At 30.3% G+C, this 24412-nt stretch overlaps 5 protein-coding genes across 5 annotated transcripts; 3 read left to right on the top strand and 2 right to left on the bottom strand.

Moving 5' to 3' along the window:
* Positions 1–5099: 5099 nt before the first annotated feature.
* LOC101511903 (ketol-acid reductoisomerase, chloroplastic) lies at positions 5100–9062 on the top strand. Its single transcript, XM_004505444.4, has 10 exons — positions 5100–5460; positions 5560–5652; positions 6116–6181; positions 6332–6472; positions 7005–7232; positions 7347–7464; positions 7547–7686; positions 7799–7966; positions 8052–8207; positions 8509–9062. Exons 1-10 carry the CDS (start codon positions 5194–5196, stop codon positions 8875–8877), a joined length of 1746 nt encoding a protein of 581 aa, XP_004505501.1. The 5' UTR covers positions 5100–5193; the 3' UTR covers positions 8878–9062.
* An 875-nt stretch (positions 9063–9937) lies between these two features.
* On the bottom strand, positions 9938–11340 carry LOC101511573 (senescence-specific cysteine protease SAG39-like). The gene is made up of 2 exons (XM_004505443.4): positions 10802–11340; positions 9938–10707 (listed from the first exon to the last, which is right to left on the bottom strand). Exons 1-2 carry the CDS (start codon positions 11244–11246, stop codon positions 10115–10117), a joined length of 1038 nt encoding a protein of 345 aa, XP_004505500.1. The 5' UTR covers positions 11247–11340; the 3' UTR covers positions 9938–10114.
* A 3864-nt stretch (positions 11341–15204) lies between these two features.
* LOC101510945 (senescence-specific cysteine protease SAG39-like) lies at positions 15205–16582 on the top strand. Its single transcript, XM_004505441.4, has 2 exons — positions 15205–15739; positions 15840–16582. The coding sequence occupies exons 1-2, from the start codon at positions 15298–15300 to the stop codon at positions 16430–16432; spliced, it is 1035 nt and encodes a 344-aa protein (XP_004505498.1). The 5' UTR covers positions 15205–15297; the 3' UTR covers positions 16433–16582.
* A 410-nt stretch (positions 16583–16992) lies between these two features.
* On the top strand, positions 16993–18378 carry LOC101511252 (uncharacterized). The gene is made up of 3 exons (XM_004505442.4): positions 16993–17296; positions 17398–17442; positions 17795–18378. Exons 1-3 carry the CDS (start codon positions 17141–17143, stop codon positions 18182–18184), a joined length of 591 nt encoding a protein of 196 aa, XP_004505499.1. The 5' UTR covers positions 16993–17140; the 3' UTR covers positions 18185–18378.
* A 1601-nt stretch (positions 18379–19979) lies between these two features.
* On the bottom strand, positions 19980–21934 carry LOC140920655 (uncharacterized). Its single transcript, XM_073369457.1, has 4 exons — positions 21816–21934; positions 21119–21558; positions 20692–20814; positions 19980–20632 (listed from the first exon to the last, which is right to left on the bottom strand). Exons 1-4 carry the CDS (start codon positions 21932–21934, stop codon positions 19980–19982), a joined length of 1335 nt encoding a protein of 444 aa, XP_073225558.1.
* Positions 21935–24412: the final 2478 nt, after the last annotated feature.

Here is a 24412-nt window from a genome sequence, read left to right as displayed (position 1 = left end):
ATTTGCATGATTAGTTTGTGTTTAATTTCATTCAAAAAGTTTTGCGTTTAATTTCAAATTTAAGTTCTAGGTTTTTCTTATTGTGTAAAACCTAAATTAGAAATATTTTTTCTTTTTAATGTATTTAATGTCGATCAAGTTAAATTAGTTTGTATTTTTAAATTATGTTTATCAATTTTAAAATATTTTTTACTATTATATTCTTTTTTTTTTTAAATCAAAATACCCTACTCCCAAATTTATATACTAAATTGCCCTACTTTTTTGGCCAAATAGGAGGTCGCTGGTCCAGGGTGCGGCCAGCCAGCTGAAGACCAAAACAAATTTTCCCAATTGGAGGTCGCTGGCCGGAAATGCAACTTACCAAAAGAGTTTTTAATTTTTTTTCTCGTTTTAATGGTTATTATATTAAATAATACATTAATAAATAATAATCATAATACATTAATAAATAATAATAATAATAAATAAATATATTATTATTATTGTTAAAAATAATTAAAATTAAAAATAGTAAATTATATTATAAATTTAAAGTAAAATACATTAAAAAAATTATATTAATAACATGAAATAAAATACATTAAATTAACGAAAAAAATATATCTTATTGATGTCCACCTAAATGACCTTCAGTTCCACATCTAGGATTTCGTCGAACTCGTCTACCAATACTCGTGACTTGTTTTCAACCAATGAAATCATTTTATTAATATAATATTTTTAATGTATTTTCTTTTAAATTTATAATATAATTTACTATTTTTAACTTTAATTATTTTTAACAATAACAATAATAATAATAATAATATATTTATTATTATTATTTATTATAATCATTTAATAATAATAATTTATTATTATTATTATTACTAAATTATTATTATTATTATTTATTAATGTATTATTATTATTTATTATTATTTATTATTAATATTATTTATTAATATATTATTTAGTATAATTATTTATTAATATATTAAATTCATATAATCACCATTAAAACGAGAAAACAAAAATTAAAAACTCTTTTGGGAGGTCACATCCCCGACCAACGACCTCAACTAGGGAGAAATTTGTTTGGTTTTCAGCGCATCCTAGACCAGCGACCTGCCCAAAAAGTATGACAAAATTTAGTATATAAAAATTGGATTTAATATATATATATATATATATATATATATATAATGGTAAAAAAATTCAATTTTAAATGTCACGTTGAATTAAAATAAGCATAAAATATTAAAATAATTCACCTTAGTGTGCCACATAATTAGATTTACATAGATAAAATTAAATGAAGGATGAAAAATGGAAAATTTAATAATACAAAAATTAAATCTATTTTTTTAAACATACTAAAATCATAATTATTATAGAGATCAAAATAAAGATTAACCACAGTTTAATTAAACACTTATTTAACAAATTATTTTGTTAAACGTACTAGATGTTTTTAATTAGCACATTAAAATAAAATAAAAGGAGTCTTAATCAATTAGTGATTAAATTAGTGAATATATTAGTTTATATAAAGATATTTGTCCACATAATATTAGTGTTAAATAGGTTTTTAATGAACACATTGTTATGGGAAATTATTTTATGAAGATAAACAGCTAATATTTTTTATGAGTATATTCAAATACTTAATATAAACTCAAGTATACTATTTCTAATGTGCCTTCTAGCATCTTCATGGAGAATGGTGACGAATATGAGTTTTTTTGGGAATCGTTGATTGAGATCAGATTCAAGTCTTCATTTTAATAATTTTGTGTTAAAAAAAATTAAAATCTACCTCTAACTATATAAATGTATGTAATCGTTGAATGCACCAAATTCAATAGTGACCGTCAAAGTCATAATTATTTTGCCATATGCATATTGTTGACAATGGAGATTCGAAATCGTCTCACTTAATGAAGAAATAGTTTAAATAATTTCAAAAAACAAAATCTATTTGAAAATTGGCATGAAATTTTTATGCTATTTATCTATATTGATCTTTATTATCAAGTGTATAAATATGACGGTCTTCGAAATTTTGTCGTATTATACAATAATGACGACAATTACGGTCATTTCACTATTAATGTATGAGATGAAATAAATTGTAAAGAAAAATATAAAAAAAATAAAATTTTGATTTGCACTTAAAGAATATTGATATTATTATTTAAATATGTTGATCAAGTGAGACATTATTGGAATATTTTATTATTTTACTTATTTATATTTCAATACTACTCCATAGATAAATATTGTTATATTAATAATATTATATTAGCTATTTATCTTTGCAAAAGAAAATAACTACTTATTAATTTAGAGTCTTAATTAATTAATGATAAAATTAATACATATTATAAGGTTAATTAAATTTTTAATAAGATAATTAATTAAAGGATTAAATAAATTTATGGTTCATATAAAATTTTAAAATTTCATTTTTTAGTTCATGTAAAAAAAATCACATTTTTAGTTTCTACAAAATTATCATTCAATTATTTTTAGTCTTTGTTGGAATAGCAACAAATATTTTTCATTGATTCTTTTGTACACATTTTTACAACAATATAAAAAGTTTTCCCACAAAAAATAAGCTCAAAATTTGATTTATAATTAAGTCTATATTTTTGCTATTTTTATCTTAAGCATATCACTTTTAAAAAATTCATATTTGATTTATTTCAAATTAAAAATTTATTTCAAGCATGTGTTATTTGGTTCCCGTACTAAAATATAATAATAATTTTAATCTTTATATTGATCACAACTTTTACGTTTCATTGATAAATTAATTTCAACATTAATTATTTTTTTTATACTAATATACATTTATTTATTGTATTTCAACTCATATAACTACTTCACTGACTAAAATTGATATGTGTATTTTTTTAGTAAATGAAATTCATTTCACTCTTAAAATCAACATAATTAATAATTTTTTCTTAAAATTTATGTACAATTCAAATAAAATACTTATAACGAGAAAGATGGAGTATCAAACATCACTATGAAAAATACAAATATAACTAGGTTAAGTGTGTTATTTAGACAAACATAAATTGAACATTAACTGGTGAGAAAAAAAAGTATAAAATTCAAAAATTCTATATACATGAGACATTGATGTCAAATTTTGTGTCTACGAAACATTTTCATTTAACTACCACCTAGATATTACACTACAAAAACAAATTTACACCAACATTGACAAAAAAGAAAGTGAGCACTGTTCACCCTAGGCATGACCTTTACCTCTCAGATTGGGCTAAGCACCAAACTATTAAAGCAACAACTTTAGGTCTCAGTCAAAGTTTATTTAACAAAGAAAAAAAATCTCTAGGATTTATAAATTTACAAATTTATAGTTATATTTTAAGTTAATAGGCAAACCGTTTTAATCTTTTTTCAGGTTTAAAATCCGTACTATCCACTGTTTTTATGTTTTCTACAATTTAAAGGTTATATATATTAAAATAGTTTTGATAAACATTTAAAAAATAATTTGATTGCACTAAATATTATTTGTTATATACACATATATATATATATACACATGACCAATTATTAAATTTTTGATTAAAATGACTTTTAGCCCATAAGTTTTAAAATATGACGATTTTGATCTTCTATTTTAATGGTAATTTTAGCTCTTTAATTTGAATCTGTTTTTATAAATAGTTGATTCCCTTGATCTTAACTTGATCAATGTTGACATGACATATTTTTTTTATGATCATATAAAAATATAGAATTATTTATTAATTTTTTTTTAAATTTTCACTTTAATTTATTTAAAAAAATTACCAACTTATATATATATATATATATATATATTAATTCATTTTGATATTTTATCTTTTGTTTTAGTCTTTCATTTTTTACTTAATAATCGTTTCAGTCTTTTATCTTTTACAAAATTATATAAGTTTATCATTATTTTAAGGACTAAAATAAATATTATGTAAAAGATAAACGACAAAAGAATAAAAAAAGATAAAGGATCAAAATGAATAAGAAAAATAATTAAAATTATATTTGAGCCAAATTTTAAAAAATAAGGTGAAAACATTAAAAAAAAACTAAAACATAATGAGTTGACAACTTTTTTAAATAAATAATTGAGCTGGCATTAAAAAAATAAATAAGATGTATATTCCATATAATCATAAAAAAAAATATATAACATTATATCAGCATTGACCAAGTCAAATGCAAAAGGTCAATCATTCATAAAATATATTAAAGTTAAGGGAGTAAAATTACAATTTACAATTAGAAATGTAAAAATCGTTAAATTTATAACTTAGAGATAAAAAATACATTTTAACTTAAATCTTTTATTTAAATGAACCTTAAAATATTTTCTACCTTTGACTAAGTACATTTTCCTCGTCGTAATTTTTTTACATCAAATTATTATTATTTTTTATTTCTGTAAGATTCATAATTTTATATCATTATTTTTCATTTAAAAAAAACTAACTTTTTCTCCCAAAAAGCTAACATTTTTTTTCCAAAAAAAGCTTTCATTTTTAAAAATTGATTTTGGGCAAATTTATTAGGTGGACCTGATACCTCCACGTTTTCTTCTTTATTTATTATTACGGATAAAACAAAACGTGGAGTGAGATCACCCTAGTCGTGGTAGCTACATATTTACAATAGTATCAAAATCAAAACATTTTTTTTGTCTTGACAATTTTGTACAAAATCAAAACATTTTACAACCACGTGTGGTGCTAACTTTATGCTATCCAACCTAAAAAAACAAAATAATGAGTATATTTTATTTTTATTCGTAATAATATTTTTGAAGAACGAAATGACGAGAAAGTTAGAAAAATATTGACAAAAATAAAGCAAGTAAAAAAATATTGCCAAAATAAAAAAAAAGAAAGTTAGAAAAATATTGCCAAAATAAAGTTAGAAAAATATAGAACCAAAAGTAAAAGTTAAAAAAATATTAAGCAAATAAAGAAGTTGTTAGAAACAATATGGTAATAGACAATAAAAAAAAAAAAACGAAACAATTAGTGGTTGACAGAACAATGTTGGGAGATAAGAAAACAGACGAGGTGCAGTGCTAATGTGGCGCATGTTAGCGTTGTCAAAACCTACCTATACTATAAAAATCGCATTTTCGTAAATTTCACTTTCTCAACTCTTCACTCACAAAAAATGGCGGCCGCTACTTCCTCATGTTCAACTGCGATCTCCTCCTCTTCCAAAACCCTTACGAAGACAACTTCCACAACTTTCCCTCCCACCAATCTCTCATTTTCAAAGTTACATCCTCAGCCAGTTAGGGCTCGCCGATGCATCGCCGTCGGTAGCGCACTCGGCGCCCGCATGGTGTCGGCTCCTCCCGCTGCGCGTCCGGCTTTGCTTGATTTCGACACTTCTATCTTCAAGAAGGAGAGGGTTAACCTCGCCGGACAAGATGAGGTTCGGGTCAACTGAAAATTTTCACTTTACTCTGAGAAATGGACCATTATTTTTAAATAATAAATTAATAGTTTATTTTTTTTTGTTGATTTGTTGTAGTACATCGTGAAAGGAGGAAGGGATTTGTTTCATTTGTTGCCTGATGCTTTCAAAGGGATTAAGCAGATTGGTGTCATTGGATGGGGTTCACAGGTAATTACTTTTATAATCTCAATCCACTTTACTATTCAAACGCAAATAAGTGATTTTTTTTTTGTGTGTGTGGTGTTACGTTTTGATGGATTTTTTGTTGAAGCTAAAATAGACTATAATGTTTATGCCACAAGAATTTATGATTTGAATAAATATAATGGCTTAGTGAGCTCCACACTGGTTAGGTATCATACTAGAATCTCCGTGTTTTGTTACTTGACTGATGCACATGGAATGTTTGTATTAAGTGTTTTTCTTTTGAGGAGATTTATTGCTGTTAGATGCCAACTTTATCCTTGTATTTAAACAACACGTGTAGTCATCTTTTTATCACTTTTGTGGATTACTTTAATTCATGACTTGAAGACATTCTTTATTGAGTTAATCATTTTTTTAAAGGGATTCTTCTGATACTGCCACAGTCAATAATTTTAATACAATATCTTTGTGCTACATTCACCAGGGACCTGCTCAGGCCCAGAATCTACGGGACTCACTTGCTGAAGCAAAGTCTGATATTGTGGTTAAGGTGATTATGGAATTATGTTTGTTTTGGTTTATTTATTATCTTGTATTGATATATGTTAGTAAGCTGTAAATAATTTTGTTAAGAACATCTGAATGATGGATCTCTTTCCAAATCCTCCGATAGTAACACATTGTTCTTTTAACATGACAGGTTGGACTCAGGAAAGGTTCTCATTCCTTTAACGAGGCTCGGGAAGCTGGATTTAGCGAGGATAATGGAACTCTAGGTGACATATGGGAAACTATATCTGGCAGTGATCTTGTGTTGCTGCTAATTTCTGATTCTGCACAGGTTAGTATATTCAAATCGACGCCCCAGAAATTTCTAGATTTATTTTGGTACTGTCTCTATCACTCAGTAATATTTATATTTATTTAAATTAATTCTGTTTTTTTATATTTTTTAATAAAGTTTTTATTATCATTAATGTTTCTTTTCATTTTGTCCGTCTTCCATTCCCCAAAGTATGACGCTGTCTGTTATTTATTACTTAATATCAAACATACAGATACAAATAATGTTAAAAAATGAAGCAAAGAAAGATGTAATACTTTTTTGTGTCACAGAATGACTGATGTTTTTTTGAGGCAGAACAGTTTTTGCAAAAAGGTTCAAAATATTTCCTGCCTTTTTGAGAACTTGTAATTTGCATTTCTTCTTAGATTTTCCACAGGAACCATTTGATTTGGCTATAAAAGTTGACTTGTTGTGTCATGCTCTGCTGTTTTGTTTACAGTTTTCTAATATTTTGCGACTCTTTTCAGATTTTACCCCCCAAGGCCCAAATCAAAAACTCCTTGTAATATTTTTCTTTATCATGCAGGCAGATAATTATGAAAAAATATTTTCTCACATGAAGCCAAACAGCATACTTGGGTTGTCCCATGGTTTTCTTCTTGGGCATTTACAGTCAATTGGACTTGATTTTCCTAAACACTTCAGTGTAATTGCTGTGTGCCCCAAGGGGATGGGTCCATCTGTCAGGAGGCTGTATGTACAAGGCAAAGCAATAAATGGTGCTGGAATCAATTCAAGTTTTGGAGTCCACCAGGTGATCCTCCCTCTATCTTAATCTCTATTCCTCCCCTCATCAAGTTGTTCTTGCCGTTAATTTTTAATTTAATTTTTATTTTACTGGGTCTAAGCTTAATATTGTTGCATGCAGGATGTGGATGGCAGGGCTACTGATGTTGCTTTGGGATGGTCCATTGCCCTTGGTTCTCCTTTCACATTTGCCACTACATTAGAGCAAGAATACAAGAGTGACATATTTGGGGAGAGAGGTAAGGATATACTTCTTGCAGCACCTTGATATTTTCTGTTGAAGACTTATTGCATTGCCTAATTCTGTTTTTATGGTTATAGGAATTTTACTTGGCGCGGTTCATGGAATTGTTGAATCCTTGTTTAGGAGGTACACTGAAAATGGGATGAGTGAAGATCTGGCTTATAAGAACACTGTTGAGTCCATAACAGGAATTATATCTAAAACTATCTCAACTAAGGTTGCAATCTCATACTCATATCTTCTGAATTATTGTCTCTTGGATTTTTTCCTGACAAATGTGAATATGGGCTTGTGAGGTGTGAATAAGCATTATTCTTTTTGTTGGATAGGGTATGTTGGCTGTATACAATGCTTTATCTGAAGATGGAAAAAGAGATTTTGAGAAAGCATACAGTGCTTCCTATTATCCCTGCATGGACATTTTGTATGAATGCTATGAGGATGTAGCCAGTGGCAGTGAGATTCGCAGTGTTGTTTTGGCTGGCCGTCGCTTTTACGTAAGTGCTTATTTATTTCTCATTTAGATTTAGATTTAGATTTGGACTTCATGTGGATGACTTAAATTATTCCTGTGTTTTACAGGAGAAGGAGGGTCTGGCTGCATTTCCCATGGGTAAAATTGATCAGACCCGGATGTGGAAGGTTGGTGAACGTGTTCGCTCTACAAGACCAGCTGGTGATCTAGGCCCTTTATATCCATTTACTGCTGGTGTCTTCGTGGCATTGATGATGGCCCAGGTGTGTTTCTTATTCTGTTATCAATTTTTTTGCCCATTTATTGTTAGTTGATATATATATTATGTTGGCCCAGGTGTGTTTCTTAAAATTATGTTGCACTTAGAAATTAATAAGCTTGTTATTGACTAGCAATGTCCCAAGATTATGAACTGAATAGTGATCATCCATTAATGACAAAGCATGTATTTGTTTTAAAAATTCTGATCTTTGTATTCATGTTTATTGTTTATCTTTGTGGTATAGTTGGCACATAGAACTGACCTTTTGTTTTGTTTTTGAATTTTCATTACAAAATTTTCAGATTGAGATCTTGAGGAAGAAAGGCCACTCTTACTCCGAAATCATTAATGAGAGTGTGATTGAGTCAGTTGATTCTTTGAATCCATTCATGCATGCTCGTGGTGTTTCCTTCATGGTTGACAACTGCTCAACCACCGCAAGGTTGGGTTCAAGGAAATGGGCTCCCCGATTTGATTACATTCTAACTCAGCAGGCCTTGGTGGCAGTCGACAATGGAGCTCCTATCAACCGTGACCTCATCAGCAACTTCATGTCTGACCCAGTGCACGGAGCCATTGAAGTTTGTGCTGAACTGAGACCCACAGTAGACATTTCAGTGCCAGCAGATGCAGACTTTGTCCGCCCCGAGTTGCGCCAGTCTAGTAACTAGAACTTGAACCAATTGTTGCGTTTCCTGAGCTGATTGATTCCCCTTAAGAATATCCTCAGAATAGCAGCTATCCTGTTAGTGAGTTTTTAAATGGTTGAGTGTTGGTATGCAAGTTTTGTATGACTACTACCAAGATTTTACGTATGACATTGGTAATAATTAGTTAATAAATTATGTTTCACAAATCTTTGGGTTGTCATTGGTTGCATAATTGAATTGTGATAGTCAAGACATTTTCAGTTTGAAGTTCTTTTAAGAGGTAGAGGCAAAGCATCAAGTGTTTTCCTTTTTACCATATTTTGGATTATGTTTCAGTACATTGATTTAAGATTAATCTGTACCCTCAAAACAATACTTCCACCATCTTAATGGTCCTTCCTACAATTTCCTAAAACTATCTTCACCAGTGGAAGAAATGTACTTCCGCCATCAGAACTATCATGTGCTCGACGAGAATGGGAATATATCCTCCTGTGTAAATTTCATATGAAAGAGTAAAGTGTTATTTTACATTATTGAAAGAGATATCTCATGTATTTTTCTCTCATGTAAGATAACACTTTACTCCCTTATGTGTAATTTACACATAAAGAGAATTTATTCACGAGTTGATAGTCACCACTATTTATGGTGATGCTGGAATCGTCTTGATTAAGGTGATTCTTGAAATTTATAACTTTTTCAATAAAAAAGATATGTTTTAAATATTTTCTTTTAATGTTTATATTAATGTTTGAATATATTGATAAAAAAAATAGTGTCTATAAATTCATTTTAATTTGTTTCAACGTGCTCATTAAAAATATCTAATAAGATTATCAAAATAATTAGATAAATAAATGTTTAATTAATTTTTTATGAAAATGTGTTCTAAATTTTCTTTTAGTTTAATATTTCTTTTATATCTGTTTGACTAACATTATATTTCAAAAACCTAAACCAATGCTACTGACAAATTTTACATTTTCCAAACGCCAAGAGTTGTGAGAGGAAAACCAGAAACACTTTATGAGAGAAAAAGAAATATAAAAGAAATGTAATTAAAGAAAAAGAAGAGTGAACGATAAAATAAACTCTTAATATCTTCATTGTATTGATAAATTCACAAGTATAACCAGTAGATGAATATACACAAATAGCAGTAGAAACCATGATGAATGTAGCTGATACATGTACAAACAATCATAGTATAATTTGAATTACAAAGTTTAGGTAACATAAGCATTAAGTTTGGCACTTAAGCAGTAGGGTAAGATGCTTGCATTGCAATGCCACAAAGTCCTTCAGCAGCATCGACTCCCCTTTGCATCCTAATGTAACCTTGTTCACCCCAATCAGTGCCCCATGAGTTCTTAACCAACCAATACTTGGTTCCATCATTACTGACACCATATCCCACCGCAGTGACTCCGTGATCCAACTCAGTTCCACATGAACCTGTAAAGACACCACTTTTGTAAAATTGAAAGTCAGACCCACTAGCATCAATGGCTACAGAAATTGGTTGATTTGCCAAAGCTTTTTGTAATGCTTGCTCATTGTTTGCAGCGACATCTTCATAACCAGTAATGGTAGCTGCATGGACGGATGCTTCATTTGCGTAGCATGTTCCATCAACACCTTGATAAGGGTATTGAGCTTCAGTGTCGAGTCCATGATTTTGAATTATGAATTTGAAAGCATCATCCATAAGACCACCCTCACAACCTTGGTCCACACCTTTTGTGTCGCAATCAACAAGTTCTTGTTCTGACAAAGAGATCAACTTTCCAGTACTCAACTTATGAATTCCTTCAGTTGCTGCAACAGCAGAAAATGCCCAACAACATCCTACAAAAAGTAAATTAAAATGTAGTAGAGTTAGATGAAAATTCAATGTTTGATGAGAATAGAATTGAATGCATTACTTATTAGGGACACTTACCACATTGGCCTTGGTTCTTCACAGGTGTCACTGCTCCTTTCTTCCTCCAATCAACTGTGGATGGAAGTGCAGTTACATTTTGGTACTTAAAAGTAGTTGTCCTTATGATTGAGGAGCACATATGCCCCTTGAATTTGTTTCTAGATGCTATAAACTCCTCATTAGTCAGGTCTGCATATTGATTAATGCCTAGCTTGTATGGTTTGTTATTCCCAGCATTGTTGAAAGCTTGAATGTAATTAATGTTTTGTGTGAATATCTTGGAACGTTTCTCCTTTTCTTGAGAATCCTTATAGACTTTGGCATAGTGACGCATCCATTGGTCATGGCTCTCATACATAGAGTCATCTTGGAGAGTGCGAGATGTGACTTGAACTGCCAACAATCCCAAACACAAAAGCAAAGCCAATGAAATATGATATATTAATTGATTATTGGCAGCCATGTAGATAGTGATCAAGTGTCACAATAATGAGAACAAATATATGTTTTCAGGTTGATGACTTAATAAGCAGTTAAATGTGAGAAAGGTGTGTGGTGCTTGATCTCCAGATTTGTTGCTTTATTTATAGGCAAATGAATTAACACTGAATTATAGCTTTTTAATCCAAACTGCAAAAGCACTTCATCTTCTAGCTAAGCACTATTGGACAAATTATCTATCAAAACACAAAAGTTTCGTTACACGATGCCAAAATACTTGCGAGAAGAGTGAATACGTATCGGCAACGTAATGAATTAAAAAAAAATACATATTTAATTTTTTAAGTTTAACTCTTTCTTCTTGAATCATTTAAATTTATTTTATCAAATTTACATTATATTTATATCATTAGTTATTTATCTTAATTTTGACTACAATTAGTTTAATTGAATTTTTTTAATTATTTAAAATTCTACCAAATGTCGTAATAATATACTTCTCATATTAATGATTCAAAAAATATTTATCAAATTTTAATATATTTCTTGATTTTTTTACAATAATTTAAATTCACACATAGCCTTAAAAAAACAATGTAATAAATATTTATTCACATAATCAATTTCTATAGCTTGAACACTCAACCTCTTTTGATTATATCTTAACATTTAATTATAGTAATTTGAGAAAAAATTTAAACTTAAAGAAAACATATCTTAAATGCTAATGATGTAAACGAATGTAACTTAATTGATGGAATCACTCAACCTCTTTGATTAGATCTTAACATTTAATTATGGTAATTTGAAAAAAAATTCAAACTTATAGAAAACATATCTTAAACGCTAATGATGCAAAATATGACTTAATTGATCGAATCAGATGAAAAAAAAAACGTAAATAAACTAAGCAAAAATTAAGATAAACTTAAATTTAAATGACTAAAAGTGTATTTGTGCCTTAAAAAAATAAACTCCTTGGAGACCTAATCAATTCATGTGCTTGCATATTGTTTAATAATGCATTTAAAACTTCAAGAACCTTTTTTATGAAGTCCATATCAAGTGTGTCTAATTTTAATCCAACTTCATTTTCAAACAAGGGTAAAAATAAAAGGAAACGTTGCATCAAAATTTCCAATAAAACTAGAAGTCAAAGTTTTGAGAAGCCAGATAATGAAATTAAAACAAAAAAGTAATTGAAAAATGATTATTTCTATGTAAATTATCAAGTTTAAACATTATTATAATTATAAATAAAATAATACAATAAAAATTCAATTTTGTTTTTATAAATTATATATATATATATTAAAATAAAATTATTATCAAATTAAGCTAATAAAAATGCATATAAATATGTGTTATGATGTGGGATTTCATATTTTGTCATATAAGTATACAAAATAATGAACATGAGTAAGAAATGTATCTGTTACAAAAGAGTATTTTTTTTTTCAATATGTTGAGTGAAATTTTGAATTCGACATAAAATACGTGAAGACAACTAATTATTTAGGTTAAATTACATTTGTGGTCCTTTAATTTAATTTCAGGTAACGTTTTAGTCATTTATCTTTTTTTTTCTCCCGATTTAGTCCTTTATTCCTAAAAATATCAAATAAAGTATGAAAATATGAGTTTATTTGAAGATTTGCGTTACGAAATTGATGAAATTTGTATTATATTGAAGAATATAATTAAATTTATGAGTTTTGATTGAAATTTTTTTTTGTATTTTTGTATAAAAAAGGATATCATTGTTGAAATTTTAAAACATAAAATATCAAATTGTCACTTAGAATTAAAATAAAGGACCAAGTCGGGAAAAAAAAAAAAAGATAAAAGACTAAAATGTTACATGAAATTAAGTTAAGGGACCACAAATGTAATTTAGCCAATTTTTTACATACCCATTTTTTTTTAATATGATCTGATCAAATTTATAATCTTTCATTAAAATACACATTCAAGTGAGATGCAATTTTGTGATAAAAATTCATGGTTTATGTAATATTTTAATAAAATGTACAACTATAAATAGAATCAAATTACACATTTAAAATAAATATAATTCAATAAATTTTAAAAAATTGAGTTAATCATATCTAAAAGCAATGATGATATATTCTATTTGTCTTAGAATAATGGTTGTAGTTGAAAACAAAATATTTGTCCTAAAAAGATTGTTATTTTTTATTTTCAATATAATTTTAATTATTTTTTTCTTTTAATTATATCATCTATTTAATATTATTTACATTACTATCAAGTTATTAATCTCCATTTGATATTTATTGTAACGAGAATACATAATATGTAATAAAGATAAATTAATAAAATCATAATTCTCTATATTTAATTATCATTTTTTAATTTGTATGAAATTATCAAATACAACAAATTTTGTAGGAAAAAGAAAGTATTTTGCATTAATTTAAATATAATATTAATATTTATAGTAATTTGTAGTATATGTATTTGTAAAATGAAAATAATTTATTAAATAAATATAAAATAAAATAACTTTACTTTATTTTAAGTTTACGACATATAAACTGAAATAAAATCGTGAATTTTAATGTATAATTCAAAATTTTAGTTTCGTTGTTTTACAAATTTAAAATTATTATTATTATATTTATTATCAAATGTATGAGAGAAGAGAATTCTTCAAATCTCCACGTATACATTTTCCTTTATAAAATACATCTCATTAAATGCCAACGTTTTTCAAGAAAAATGGTCCGACCTTGGTGGTACTGGTATCTACCAAAATAATGGCCCACTTTGGATCAATATAATAAGATTTTCTTTTTTAAATAACGTGTAAAATAAAAGAGATGAAATTATTAAAGAAATTTATTACCGTACACGAGTTAATAATATATACTGATATATTTTATATTTAAATTAATAATTAAATTTTTTTAATCATTTTTTATAATTATACTAATTAAATATCATTTACTATTAATATCTACAAATAAAGTTTAACTTTTTATGAATTTTTATTATTTATAATCTAAATGTTAAATATTTTTACAATAAAGTATATAAAAGTTAGTATAATATTTATAAACAATAAAATAATATTTTTATTAAATAATCTTTCTAAAAATATAAAAGTCAATAAATAACTATTTGACTAATAAAAATTATTGTTAATCTATTGATTTATAAAATAAGGTTTCAAAATCCTTCAATCTGTACATTTAACGTAGAAGCTTTCATTATTAAATAAATAAACTTGGTAATGGTACAGTATCTAATTCAAGATTATTTCTCTAAGGTTTATTCTGTACAAGTACAAATGATAGAATAAGTTTTTGTATGCAAAACTCCTAAATTAAAATAGTCTAGTAGAAAAGACTATTTTTTTATGAATGACAAAAAATGATAATTTAGTTGATACTCGAACAATCAAATAACCAGATACTTCAATTATACTAATTGATAAGGACGAATTTGCTAATGTGTTTCATTTATTATTTAAATAATGATTTTATTGTCACGTGTGCTACATAGCACCAGGTTATCAATGAATTAGTCATAAATTAGAAGGACTAGAAAAATGCATGAATTTTGAAATAGGGGTCAAAAACCTAAATTAAAAAAAAAAATAGAAGAATAAAAAAAATATATTGAAGTCAAATATTTATAATCTATTATCTGAGGAAAATAATTATAAAATAATATAAAAGGTTTTACAATGAACTTGATCTCCTTATTTTATTCTAACTCCTCCTGGTTCCGTGAAACAAAAAGTAAGTTGATTGTGATATTTTCTTTGTTATTACAAAACAGAATACCTTCATGCTTGACATATAATTTGCCGCGTTATCTAGCTAGGTTCGGTCATGGGTCGCATTCAAAAAGTTCCCACAGCTACGTAGTAGAATACTGAATTGTTTTAAGCACTACCAGATTATTCATACCTACACAATTCATCATTAACTTGCCTATAAATACCAAACAAATTTGGGTAAAAAGCACAAGATAACTTTCTTACCATTAACCCATAACTAATCGACCGAAAGCAGGTTCCCATTATTATCACATTTCTAGCTACCATGGCTGCCAATAATCAATTATATTATATTTCTTTGGCATTATTTTTATGCTTGGGATTGTGGGCAATTCAAGGCACCTCTCGTACTCTCCAAGATGACTCTATGTATGAGAGCCATGAGCAATGGATGCGTCACTATGGCAAAGTCTATAAGGATTCTCAAGAAAAGGAGAAACGTTCCAAGATATTCACACAAAACATTAATTACATTCAAGCTTTCAACAATGCCGGCAATGACAAAGCTTACAAGTTAGGCATCAATCAATATGCGGACCTGACTAATGAGGAGTTCATATCATCTAGAAACAAATTCAAGGGGCATATGTGCTCCTCAATCATAAGAACAACTACTTTTAAGTACGAAAATGTAAGTGCGGTTCCATCTACAGTGGATTGGAGGAAGAAAGGAGCAGTAACACCAGTAAAAAATCAAGGTCAATGTGGTAAGTGTTTATCTATCTAATAAGTAATGCATTAATTTCACATGCGACAAAAAATTGAATTTTCATCTACCTCTAGTTAATTTGAGTTTACCTTTTATAGGATGTTGTTGGGCATTTTCTGCTGTTGCGGCAACTGAAGGAATTCATAAGTTGAGTACTGGAAAGTTGATTTCTTTGTCAGAACAAGAACTTGTTGATTGTGACACAAAAGGTGTGGACCAAGGTTGTGAGGGTGGTCTTATGGATGATGCTTTCAAATTCATAATTCAAAATCATGGACTCGACACTGAAGCTCAATACCCTTATCAAGGTGTTGATGGAACATGCAATGCAAATGAAGCATCCATCCATGCAGCTACCATTACTGGTTATGAAGATGTGCCTGTAAACAATGAGCAAGCATTACAAAAAGCTGTGGCAAATCAACCAATTTCTGTAGCCATTGATGCTAGTGGGTCTGACTTTCAATTTTATAAAAGTGGTGTCTTTACAGGTTCATGTGGAACTGAGTTGGATCACGGAGTCACTGCGGTGGGATATGGTGTCAGTAATGATGGAACCAAGTATTGGTTGGTTAAGAACTCATGGGGCACTGATTGGGGTGAACAAGGTTACATTAGGATGCAGAGGGGAGTTGATGCTGCTGAAGGACTTTGTGGAATTGCAATGCAAGCATCTTATCCTACTGTTTGAATTTAAAACTTGACACTCATGTTCCCTCAACAATGTAATTTTATCTAAACTATACACAATTATACATACACATACATTATGATATCCGTAAATACGTATATTTATCAATACAATTAAGAATTAAATCAAGAGTAAATCCTGTTGTTAAACATTGATTTTCTTGTGTCAAAAAAACCATTCTTTAATTTTCTATTTTTGAATCCGTGATTGTTAAACATTATTTGGATAAGCTTTCATAACAACAATCTAATAATAAGATCTATTTGTAAAATATATATTCAAAATTATAATATAATAAAGTGGCATTTAAGATGTTATTGAATAACTATGTAAATAAATTTCAAAAAAAATTACAAGTTAAAGCAATAATCTGAAGTACGCAATGGTGAGAAATGTCATCATGAAATATCATTTGAAATTCTTTAAGAGGTGATTCTATAATACACAAATTATGAAATATTATGTTCTTCAAGTTTTTTTTAAACAATATCAAAGCGACTTAATGTTAGTTTACTATTTTATTCATGCGGATTGCGGAGGTATGAATTATTTTTTTTACAGCGTTCATATTTACAATTCCTAAAAGAAAATAAAAAAATTGTGTGAGGAGAGAAGAAGGAGTAACGAACTCTTGAAATAGCGCTGGAGAAGGACTATAAAACCTGGCAGTTCCCTCCTTATAATTTCTGTTTTGAATTGCAAATTGCAATGGCAGACGAATTACCAACGAGTTTAGCAATGGCTTCACACTCAACCTCCTCGAAGAAACGACTATCCAAGAACGATAAGCTCTGCCTCGAGGACTACATTCACCTCCTTCACTCTCGTCACACGATTGATCTCACAATGAATCAACTCAATCAGGTTCCATTCCTTCTATTTTCAATTTACACACTAAACCTAATTTTTTATTTCAAAATTCTCCTCATATTTTTCATCTCTTTTCCTCTTTCCTACTCTCGCAGGTCATTCGTATTCACGGCTTCAAGAAAATTCACCATGCTCCTAAGGTTCTATTCTATTCCTTTCTTATCTCGTGCTAATTTTCATTCACCGTTTTGTTATAGAGAAAATTTCGCGCCAAAAACGTTTCCTATTCTCTCTGTGTTTCCTTATTTTTATTTACTTATTTATATTAACTAGGTTTTAAAATTTAACGGTCTTAGTGAATTCAGTAGACATAGTAGTTGTAGTTGTCCTCGCCGATCTGTAGTAGTTAGTCTAGAATCTGTGTAGTTGAACAGAGTTTTTGATTTATTTTTATTTTTAATTTTGTTTTGAAATCTTCAAAGAACAAGAGATTGCTCATGAATAGTTTCGTTTTAAGAAATTTGCGAAACCTGATTTGAATTTCATTCACAGAAAGTGTTGACTGATGCTGTGGACGCGCTAGATCTGGTGGATCTACCGCGATCCACCCTATCCGAGAGCGTTTCGGCGTTCGCTGTACTGACGGTGGAGGAGGTGGTGGCTGATCTCGGCGATCTCAACTGGCAAGAGTGTTGTGTCACTTCCATCCAGAAATTCGGCTGTTGTGAGGATCAGAAACCGTTTCCTGTTTCCTCCGATCAGAATCTTCAAGCCGTGAATCATTCGCAATCGCAAAGCCACAAACACGGTGGCCTCATTCCTGAAGCTTTTAAGCGTAGGCTACAAGCCACGAAAATGGTGCCAAGACGAAAAAGGAGCAGTATCCATGCTCTTTACTCTGCTACCTCAATTGTTGATTCTGCTTCGCTCGCTTCGTGCTGAATAAATGACTCTCCCTTTTTTTCTCTTTCAGTTATAATTGGATTATGATGATATAATAGGAGAGTGCATATAATGCTTCATATATCGGTACTATACATGTTTGGTAGTTACAGAATCCGGATATATTTGAGTTAAATGCCTAGAGGTTTTACTTTTAATCCTTTCCCTAAGATAATAAGGATGGTTATGTTTGATGTGGTATGCTTACAAATGAATTACTGCCAACAGAATTACTGCTTGTAAAAAATATAAATAATAGGTTCACCATGTTGGACTGGAGTATTTGGCCGGTCACGAAAGATTCAATAATAATGTTTATTTTCCTAATTTAAACATAGAAGAGCATTTATACCATGCGGCGCTCAGAACAGCAATATCAGCTTCATCCTTATTGTTCACATTCTGTGGCAACATAATTGGTAAGGATTCAAATTCAAAACACTATCTAAGAGTTATCCAATAATTAATCTTCAAAATTGTTCACATTATGTAGTTGCATCAGTATTCATTGGAACAATTAATAAAGCTTCGGGATAAAAAATAGGAGTTTCTTATTCACTGCAGTATGCATTGTCTCCATATGTAGTTGCTTCAGTATACACAACAATACACAATCTTCCGCGACAGGTGCCATGGCGAAAAATAGGACTTTAGGTAAAGCTTAGGGATGAAATAGGCCATTCCCCGACACCGAACGAGTAAAAAGACCATAACATTAGGGTAGAAATGGGAGTTTCTTTTCCCCTGCTGCTAGGAATTGTGGCCAACAAACAAGAAACAAAAACAATGGAAACCGATATCTATCTAGCTAATACAAAGATGAATAATCACCTCTCATGTTTCATTAGCAAACACAAGCATCAAATCTCATGGTACCACCAGCACCACAAGCCATATATTGGCCTCAAAAAATTAAAGTAATGACCAGGGACAAGGTAGAGGCTGTGGTACCCCAAACTTTTATCAATTTTTTTAATACTAGTATGCAATTATAATTTTTGGTGTCTATATTTTTTTTTTTTGAACTTTATATGATATTTTATAATTGTAATTTTTTGACTCGATATATTGAACCTTAACCATATTTTAATGGCTTTTTTATTATTATACCACTAAAACAAAAATTAAATACCACTATACCACTCTTTTTAAATTATATATCAAAGTACCATCATTTTTCAACTTTGTATTCCTTACTCTTAGAAATCGGCCATTGCCCCTAAACTTTCTCAACTATTTTTTTTTTAGAGAAGGAAGGGAAATCGGTTTCCTCAATACCGATTTCTCAACTAAAAATTTGTTTGTTTTTTTTTTTTTTTTTATTTTAATTTTTTTAATTTTTGTTTTCTAATTATTAAATTTATTTTATCATTTATAAAATTATTTTTATTAGTGGTACTATTTAATAGGCACATATAGGGAATTTGATCAATTAATAAATCCACGTTCACCCTCTGAGAAATAATGCAACACATTATTTTTCGTTAACATCTTTCTTAATAATAAATATATATTTTATTAATCAATAATTGTTATTTTAATTAAATAATTAATTTAAGTTTCATTTATTATTAATTTAATTAATTATTATTTTAATTAAATAATTAATTTAAGTTTTATTAATTATTTAATTAAGTAATTAATATTTTAATTCAATAAATAAATACAATGTTAATTTTATATTTTATAATTATTAAAAAAAATTAATTAAATGGACTCCATAAAATAACAATATTTAATTTAATATTATAATTAAACATACAAATACCAAATTAACTAATTTTATTACAATGAACTAATTTTTATTAGGAGCATCACTACGATAAGGGCATTTATTCTTGCTATGTCCCTCGTTCCGACACAAACCACATATCTTGGGGTGTGTGTTTTTTTCTCGTTGATCCATTTCAGTATGAATACGAGTAGACTGTGGACGACCTTTTGGATCTCTTCTCATGGCTGGATTGTGGCACAACTCTATTCTATTGTATTCTGGCCAATATGATTGAAGAGGAATTGCTGGGAACTCTTCTTTGTAAACGTCAAAGATACATTGCAATGTATACTTAGAAGACACATACATCATGTAGTCACGGTGAATAAACGAACAAGCGGCAATGACATGTGAACATGGATAGTGTAATGCTTGAAATTCACCACAATCGCACCATATTTTGTCGAGGTCTACCTTGAATGTCCCTACAGGACGACCGCTTGGTGGACGAACCAACTCCTTAACTGTAAATATACTATGGACTCGATTGTGAATAACAACTTCATGGGAATTTGACATTGCTTGTTCCTTGTTAAGATTTTGAATGATTGTATTTGAGTAAATCAAACTTGATGTCATCATTGCTTGGGCATGTGTCTCTCTTTCTTCAAATTCTGCAGTCACTCTATAGTATGTTGCTTGCACTAAAGAACTGATTGGAAAATTGTGTGTCCCTTTAATACATTGTTCATGCACTCAGAAAGGTTAGTTGTCACGTATCCCCAACGTCTACCTTCATCATATGCTTGTAGCCATTGTTCCTTTGGAATATCGTCGAGCCATTTCACTGCATCTTGACTCCAATCACTGATTTGTCTTCTAAAGTATGTGATGCTTGGTTGAGTCATAGTGTATCCTGAATGAACAAAAGTTGATGTTGTTTAGACAATTTGAAAACAAAATTATAAAGAAAAAATATGTGTGAGATATATATATATATATAAAATACTAACCCATGTTGGTTACAATATCTTTCATTAGCCCATTTTTGAAGGTCCTCATGAAGTTTTGTGATACATGTCAAACGCAAAAGACATGCTGCCAATTGCTGTTTACACGCCTAACAACACTTTTAATCGACTCATGTCTATCTGAAATCAAGCAGAAGTTGGGTTGAGGTGTGACAAACATTCATAGACGACTGATGAAGAAAAACCAACCATCTGATGTTTCACCATCAACAATGACGTATGCTATAGGAATGATATGACCATCACCATCCTGAGCGATTTCCATTAGTAAGGTCCCACGATACTTCTCATATAACCATATTCCATCAACTGAAACAACTGGTTTACAATGATCAAACCCTCTGATACATGGTTGGAAACTCCAAAAGAGACGATGAAAGACAGCTTTGCTAGGAACTCGTTGGTCATCCTCAATAAAGGGCCCCACTTCAATATCAGTAACAGTACCTGGAAGATAATGTTTGAAAGCAAGAATCCACCTTGGAAGCTCTTTATATGATTCCTCCCAATTGTTGTATATTATCTCAATGGCCTTTTGTTTTGCAACCCATGTCTTTCTATAAGTAGTGTGGTATATGTGTACCAAGATCGTATATGTGCAATCAATACTGAAACTGATATTGTGGGATCTGTTGTTACCATTTGTAAGATGCTTTCACAAATAACAGCCGAAGAGAGTTGTTGGTGATCTTGTGAAACCATTGTTGATGAGCATGTGTGTAGCCCTTCTAGTTTTGTGATCTTCCAGATGTTTGATTTCTTTTCATTCAAGATTCTACACCTCCACATACAATTTTTATTTTTACAATGGACAATCCATCTAGTGTTATCAGAATGTGCAACGACGAAGCTCGTTTAATTGTGCATATGATATTCTTTTACACACTGTATTGCCACATCTTTTGTGGGAAATGTCATCCCCACTTGAATATTGTCAGGACCTGGAACAAGGTAATATTGGTTTTTGAACATAGAGTTGACAAATTCATTGTCAACGTAATTCATGTTGTCGGAGGTAACATTGCAAAAATGTGAGGGAGGTCAGAGAAAACAATTGTAGTAGATGGACATTCTACTACGGGTTCCTGATCATCATCATTGTCATCGTCATCGACGACAACTTCAGCAAGAATGTCATCCTCATTCTCACTAAAATCGCTGACTTCTTCATTGTGAACACCAGCTACAACACTAATAGGAGCATCATACGGTGTGTTAAGGTCAATATCATGGGTGGATGTTGATGGTGTTGTGACGATGAGGCTATGGACTGATGGTGGATTTGTGTTTCAATAAAAGGGTATGAAGATGGAATGAAGTTGGGATATGAAGAGGGGGTAAAATTACTTGTGTGTCGTCTCTAGGATCATCTACTAACTGTGCATAAACTTCAATTGTTGAAATACCAAGGCATTTACTTGCTATGAACATGTCAAACATCATATGCACATCATCATCTCCTAAAAGATTTAACGATTCATATCGAACATGTCCTGACGCAAGAGTTATAGGGTATCGATAAATAACATCGACCACCCTCTGTGAGTTGTCTGGTTGAATCTTTGTTTGGATACATTTGATAAGTCCATCAAGTTTGATATTTTTTTTCACTTTTACTAATGATGTATTTGCGCATGCAAAGACAACACCTTCTATGTTTGTCCTCTCAACATGTCCATTGTAATATACTAGGACAAAAAACTCTGGTGGAGCCATTGTAGGTAAAAGATGTGTATGAGTAAGTGTTTAGAATGATATTTGTTTGTGTACTGAATAAGTGAACAACATTACATATTTATACTATGATGGATAACATCCCAATGATGTCAGCGTAATCCTCCAATCCTCCACTGATTGGCTGGTTCAGATTTTGGATAGAATAATGCTTACGTGTACAATGACGTCAGCGTAATCCTCAAATCCTCCACTGATTGGTTGGTTCGAATATTTGGATAGGATAATGCTTACGTGTAAGATGATGTCAGCGTAATCTGGTACGATGACGTCAGCGTAATCCTCCACTGATTGACTGGTTCCGATTTTTGGATATGATAATGCTTACGTGTATGATGACGTCAACGTAATCCTCAAATCCTCCACTCATTGGTTGGTTCGAATATTTGGATAGGATAATGCTTATGTGTAAGATGACGTCAACGTAATCTGGTACGATGACGTCGGCGTAATCCTCCAATCCTCCACTGATTGGTTGGTTCGATTATTTGGATAGGATAATGCTTACGTGTAAGATGACGTCAGTGTAATCTGGTACGATGACGTCAGCGTAATCCTCCACTGATTGGTTGGTTCCAATTTTTGGATACGATAATGTTTACGTGTATGATGACGTCAGCGTAATCCTCCACTGATTGGCTGGTTCGGATTTTTTGATAAGATAATGAATACGTATACGATAACGTCAGCGTAATCCCTCAATCCTCCATTGATTGGCTGGTTCCGATTTTGGAAAGGATTGCAATGGTTTTATAAATAGTCATTATGTTCATATTATTATTCACACACACTTTAAAGCTCTCACATTCACAACATACAAGCTCTCACATTCACAACATACAAGCTCCATGGCTCTTTTAAGAAATCAATATCTTCACAGGTCTAGAGATATCGTTGAGATGGTAAGTGGTTGTAATCATCTTATGTATACATATTTTTAGTCATCATTTTCATAACTCTAATATTAAATTTATTTAAAATGTAGAACTTGATTGAATGTCACCACCACTTTAGAATGGAGGAACCAAATGAAATGATAGTTCCTTACTTGGAGGAAGTTGGGTTTTTGACCGTTGTAAAATTGGGATCTTGTAACGTGGACCCATCATTGGTGATCGCAATGGTAGAACATTGGAGAACAGAAACACACACATTTCATCTTCCAATAGGAGAGTGTACAATAACTCTTGAAGATGTTGCATTACAACTTGGTCTACCTATCAACGGAAGACCAGTAACTGGAGGTGGCGCTTTAGATTGGGATGAAGAATGCCAACAACTTTTGGGTGTCATTCCTCCAAAAAATCAAATGGTGGGCCAATTCGTCAAACTGAAATGGTTAAAAGACACATTTGCTCATGTTCCGAATAATGCAGCAGCTGAGCAAGTACAACAACATTGTAGAGCGTACCTATTACAGATAGAGTCAAACTGCAGTTTGGACTTTTGCAGGAAATACCAAATGAACCTGAAAATATTGACACACTTCACTGTCAGGATATGAGAGGGAATCATTTGGAAAATTGAAAAGACAAACATGCTGCATGGATTCAATTTTGGAACGAACGTCGAAGTCATTGTCTTACCGGTCAACCGATACATGGACACCCAATACCAACAGAGGAGTATATGGTGTGGTTTAGACACAACTCTAATTTGTATCTATCAGCTCTGCACCTACTACGGGACCCACGATGTGGTGTTGCAGAAGAGCCAACTCAACCATCACACCGACAAAGACGTAATAGA

Source organism: Cicer arietinum, chromosome 6, assembly GCF_000331145.2.
Source record: "Cicer arietinum cultivar CDC Frontier isolate Library 1 chromosome 6, Cicar.CDCFrontier_v2.0, whole genome shotgun sequence".
Classification (NCBI taxonomy): Eukaryota; Viridiplantae; Streptophyta; class Magnoliopsida; order Fabales; family Fabaceae; genus Cicer; species Cicer arietinum.
This window is presented reverse-complemented; position numbering and strand designations above follow the sequence as displayed.

Excerpts from the sequence above, each read along its gene's own strand:
- LOC101511252 (XM_004505442.4), top strand. The coding sequence starts at position 17,141 with ATGGCAGACGAATTACCAACGAGTTTAGCAATGGCTTCACACTCAACC. Across the intron at positions 17,297-17,397 it reads CAATGAATCAACTCAATCAG|GTCATTCGTATTCACGGCTT; the intron begins GTTCCATTCCTT and ends CTACTCTCGCAG. Across the intron at positions 17,443-17,794 it reads AAATTCACCATGCTCCTAAG|AAAGTGTTGACTGATGCTGT; the intron begins GTTCTATTCTAT and ends TTTCATTCACAG.
- LOC101510945 (XM_004505441.4), top strand. The coding sequence starts at position 15,298 with ATGGCTGCCAATAATCAATTATATTATATTTCTTTGGCATTATTTTTA. Across the intron at positions 15,740-15,839 it reads AAAAAATCAAGGTCAATGTG|GATGTTGTTGGGCATTTTCT; the intron begins GTAAGTGTTTAT and ends TACCTTTTATAG.
- LOC140920655 (XM_073369457.1), bottom strand. The coding sequence starts at position 21,934 with ATGAATTACGTTGACAATGAATTTGTCAACTCTATGTTCAAAAACCAA. Across the intron at positions 20,815-21,118 it reads TGATGGTGAAACATCAGATG|GATACACTATGACTCAACCA; the intron begins GTTGGTTTTTCT and ends TTGTTCATTCAG. Across the intron at positions 20,633-20,691 it reads GCTACAAGCATATGATGAAG|GGACACACAATTTTCCAATC; the intron begins GTAGACGTTGGG and ends AATGTATTAAAG.
- LOC101511573 (XM_004505443.4), bottom strand. The coding sequence starts at position 11,246 with ATGGCTGCCAATAATCAATTAATATATCATATTTCATTGGCTTTGCTT. Across the intron at positions 10,708-10,801 it reads GAAGAACCAAGGCCAATGTG|GATGTTGTTGGGCATTTTCT; the intron begins GTAAGTGTCCCT and ends TACTTTTTGTAG.
- LOC101511903 (XM_004505444.4), top strand. The coding sequence starts at position 5,194 with ATGGCGGCCGCTACTTCCTCATGTTCAACTGCGATCTCCTCCTCTTCC. Across the intron at positions 7,465-7,546 it reads TGACATATTTGGGGAGAGAG|GAATTTTACTTGGCGCGGTT; the intron begins GTAAGGATATAC and ends TTATGGTTATAG. Across the intron at positions 8,208-8,508 it reads TGGCATTGATGATGGCCCAG|ATTGAGATCTTGAGGAAGAA; the intron begins GTGTGTTTCTTA and ends CAAAATTTTCAG.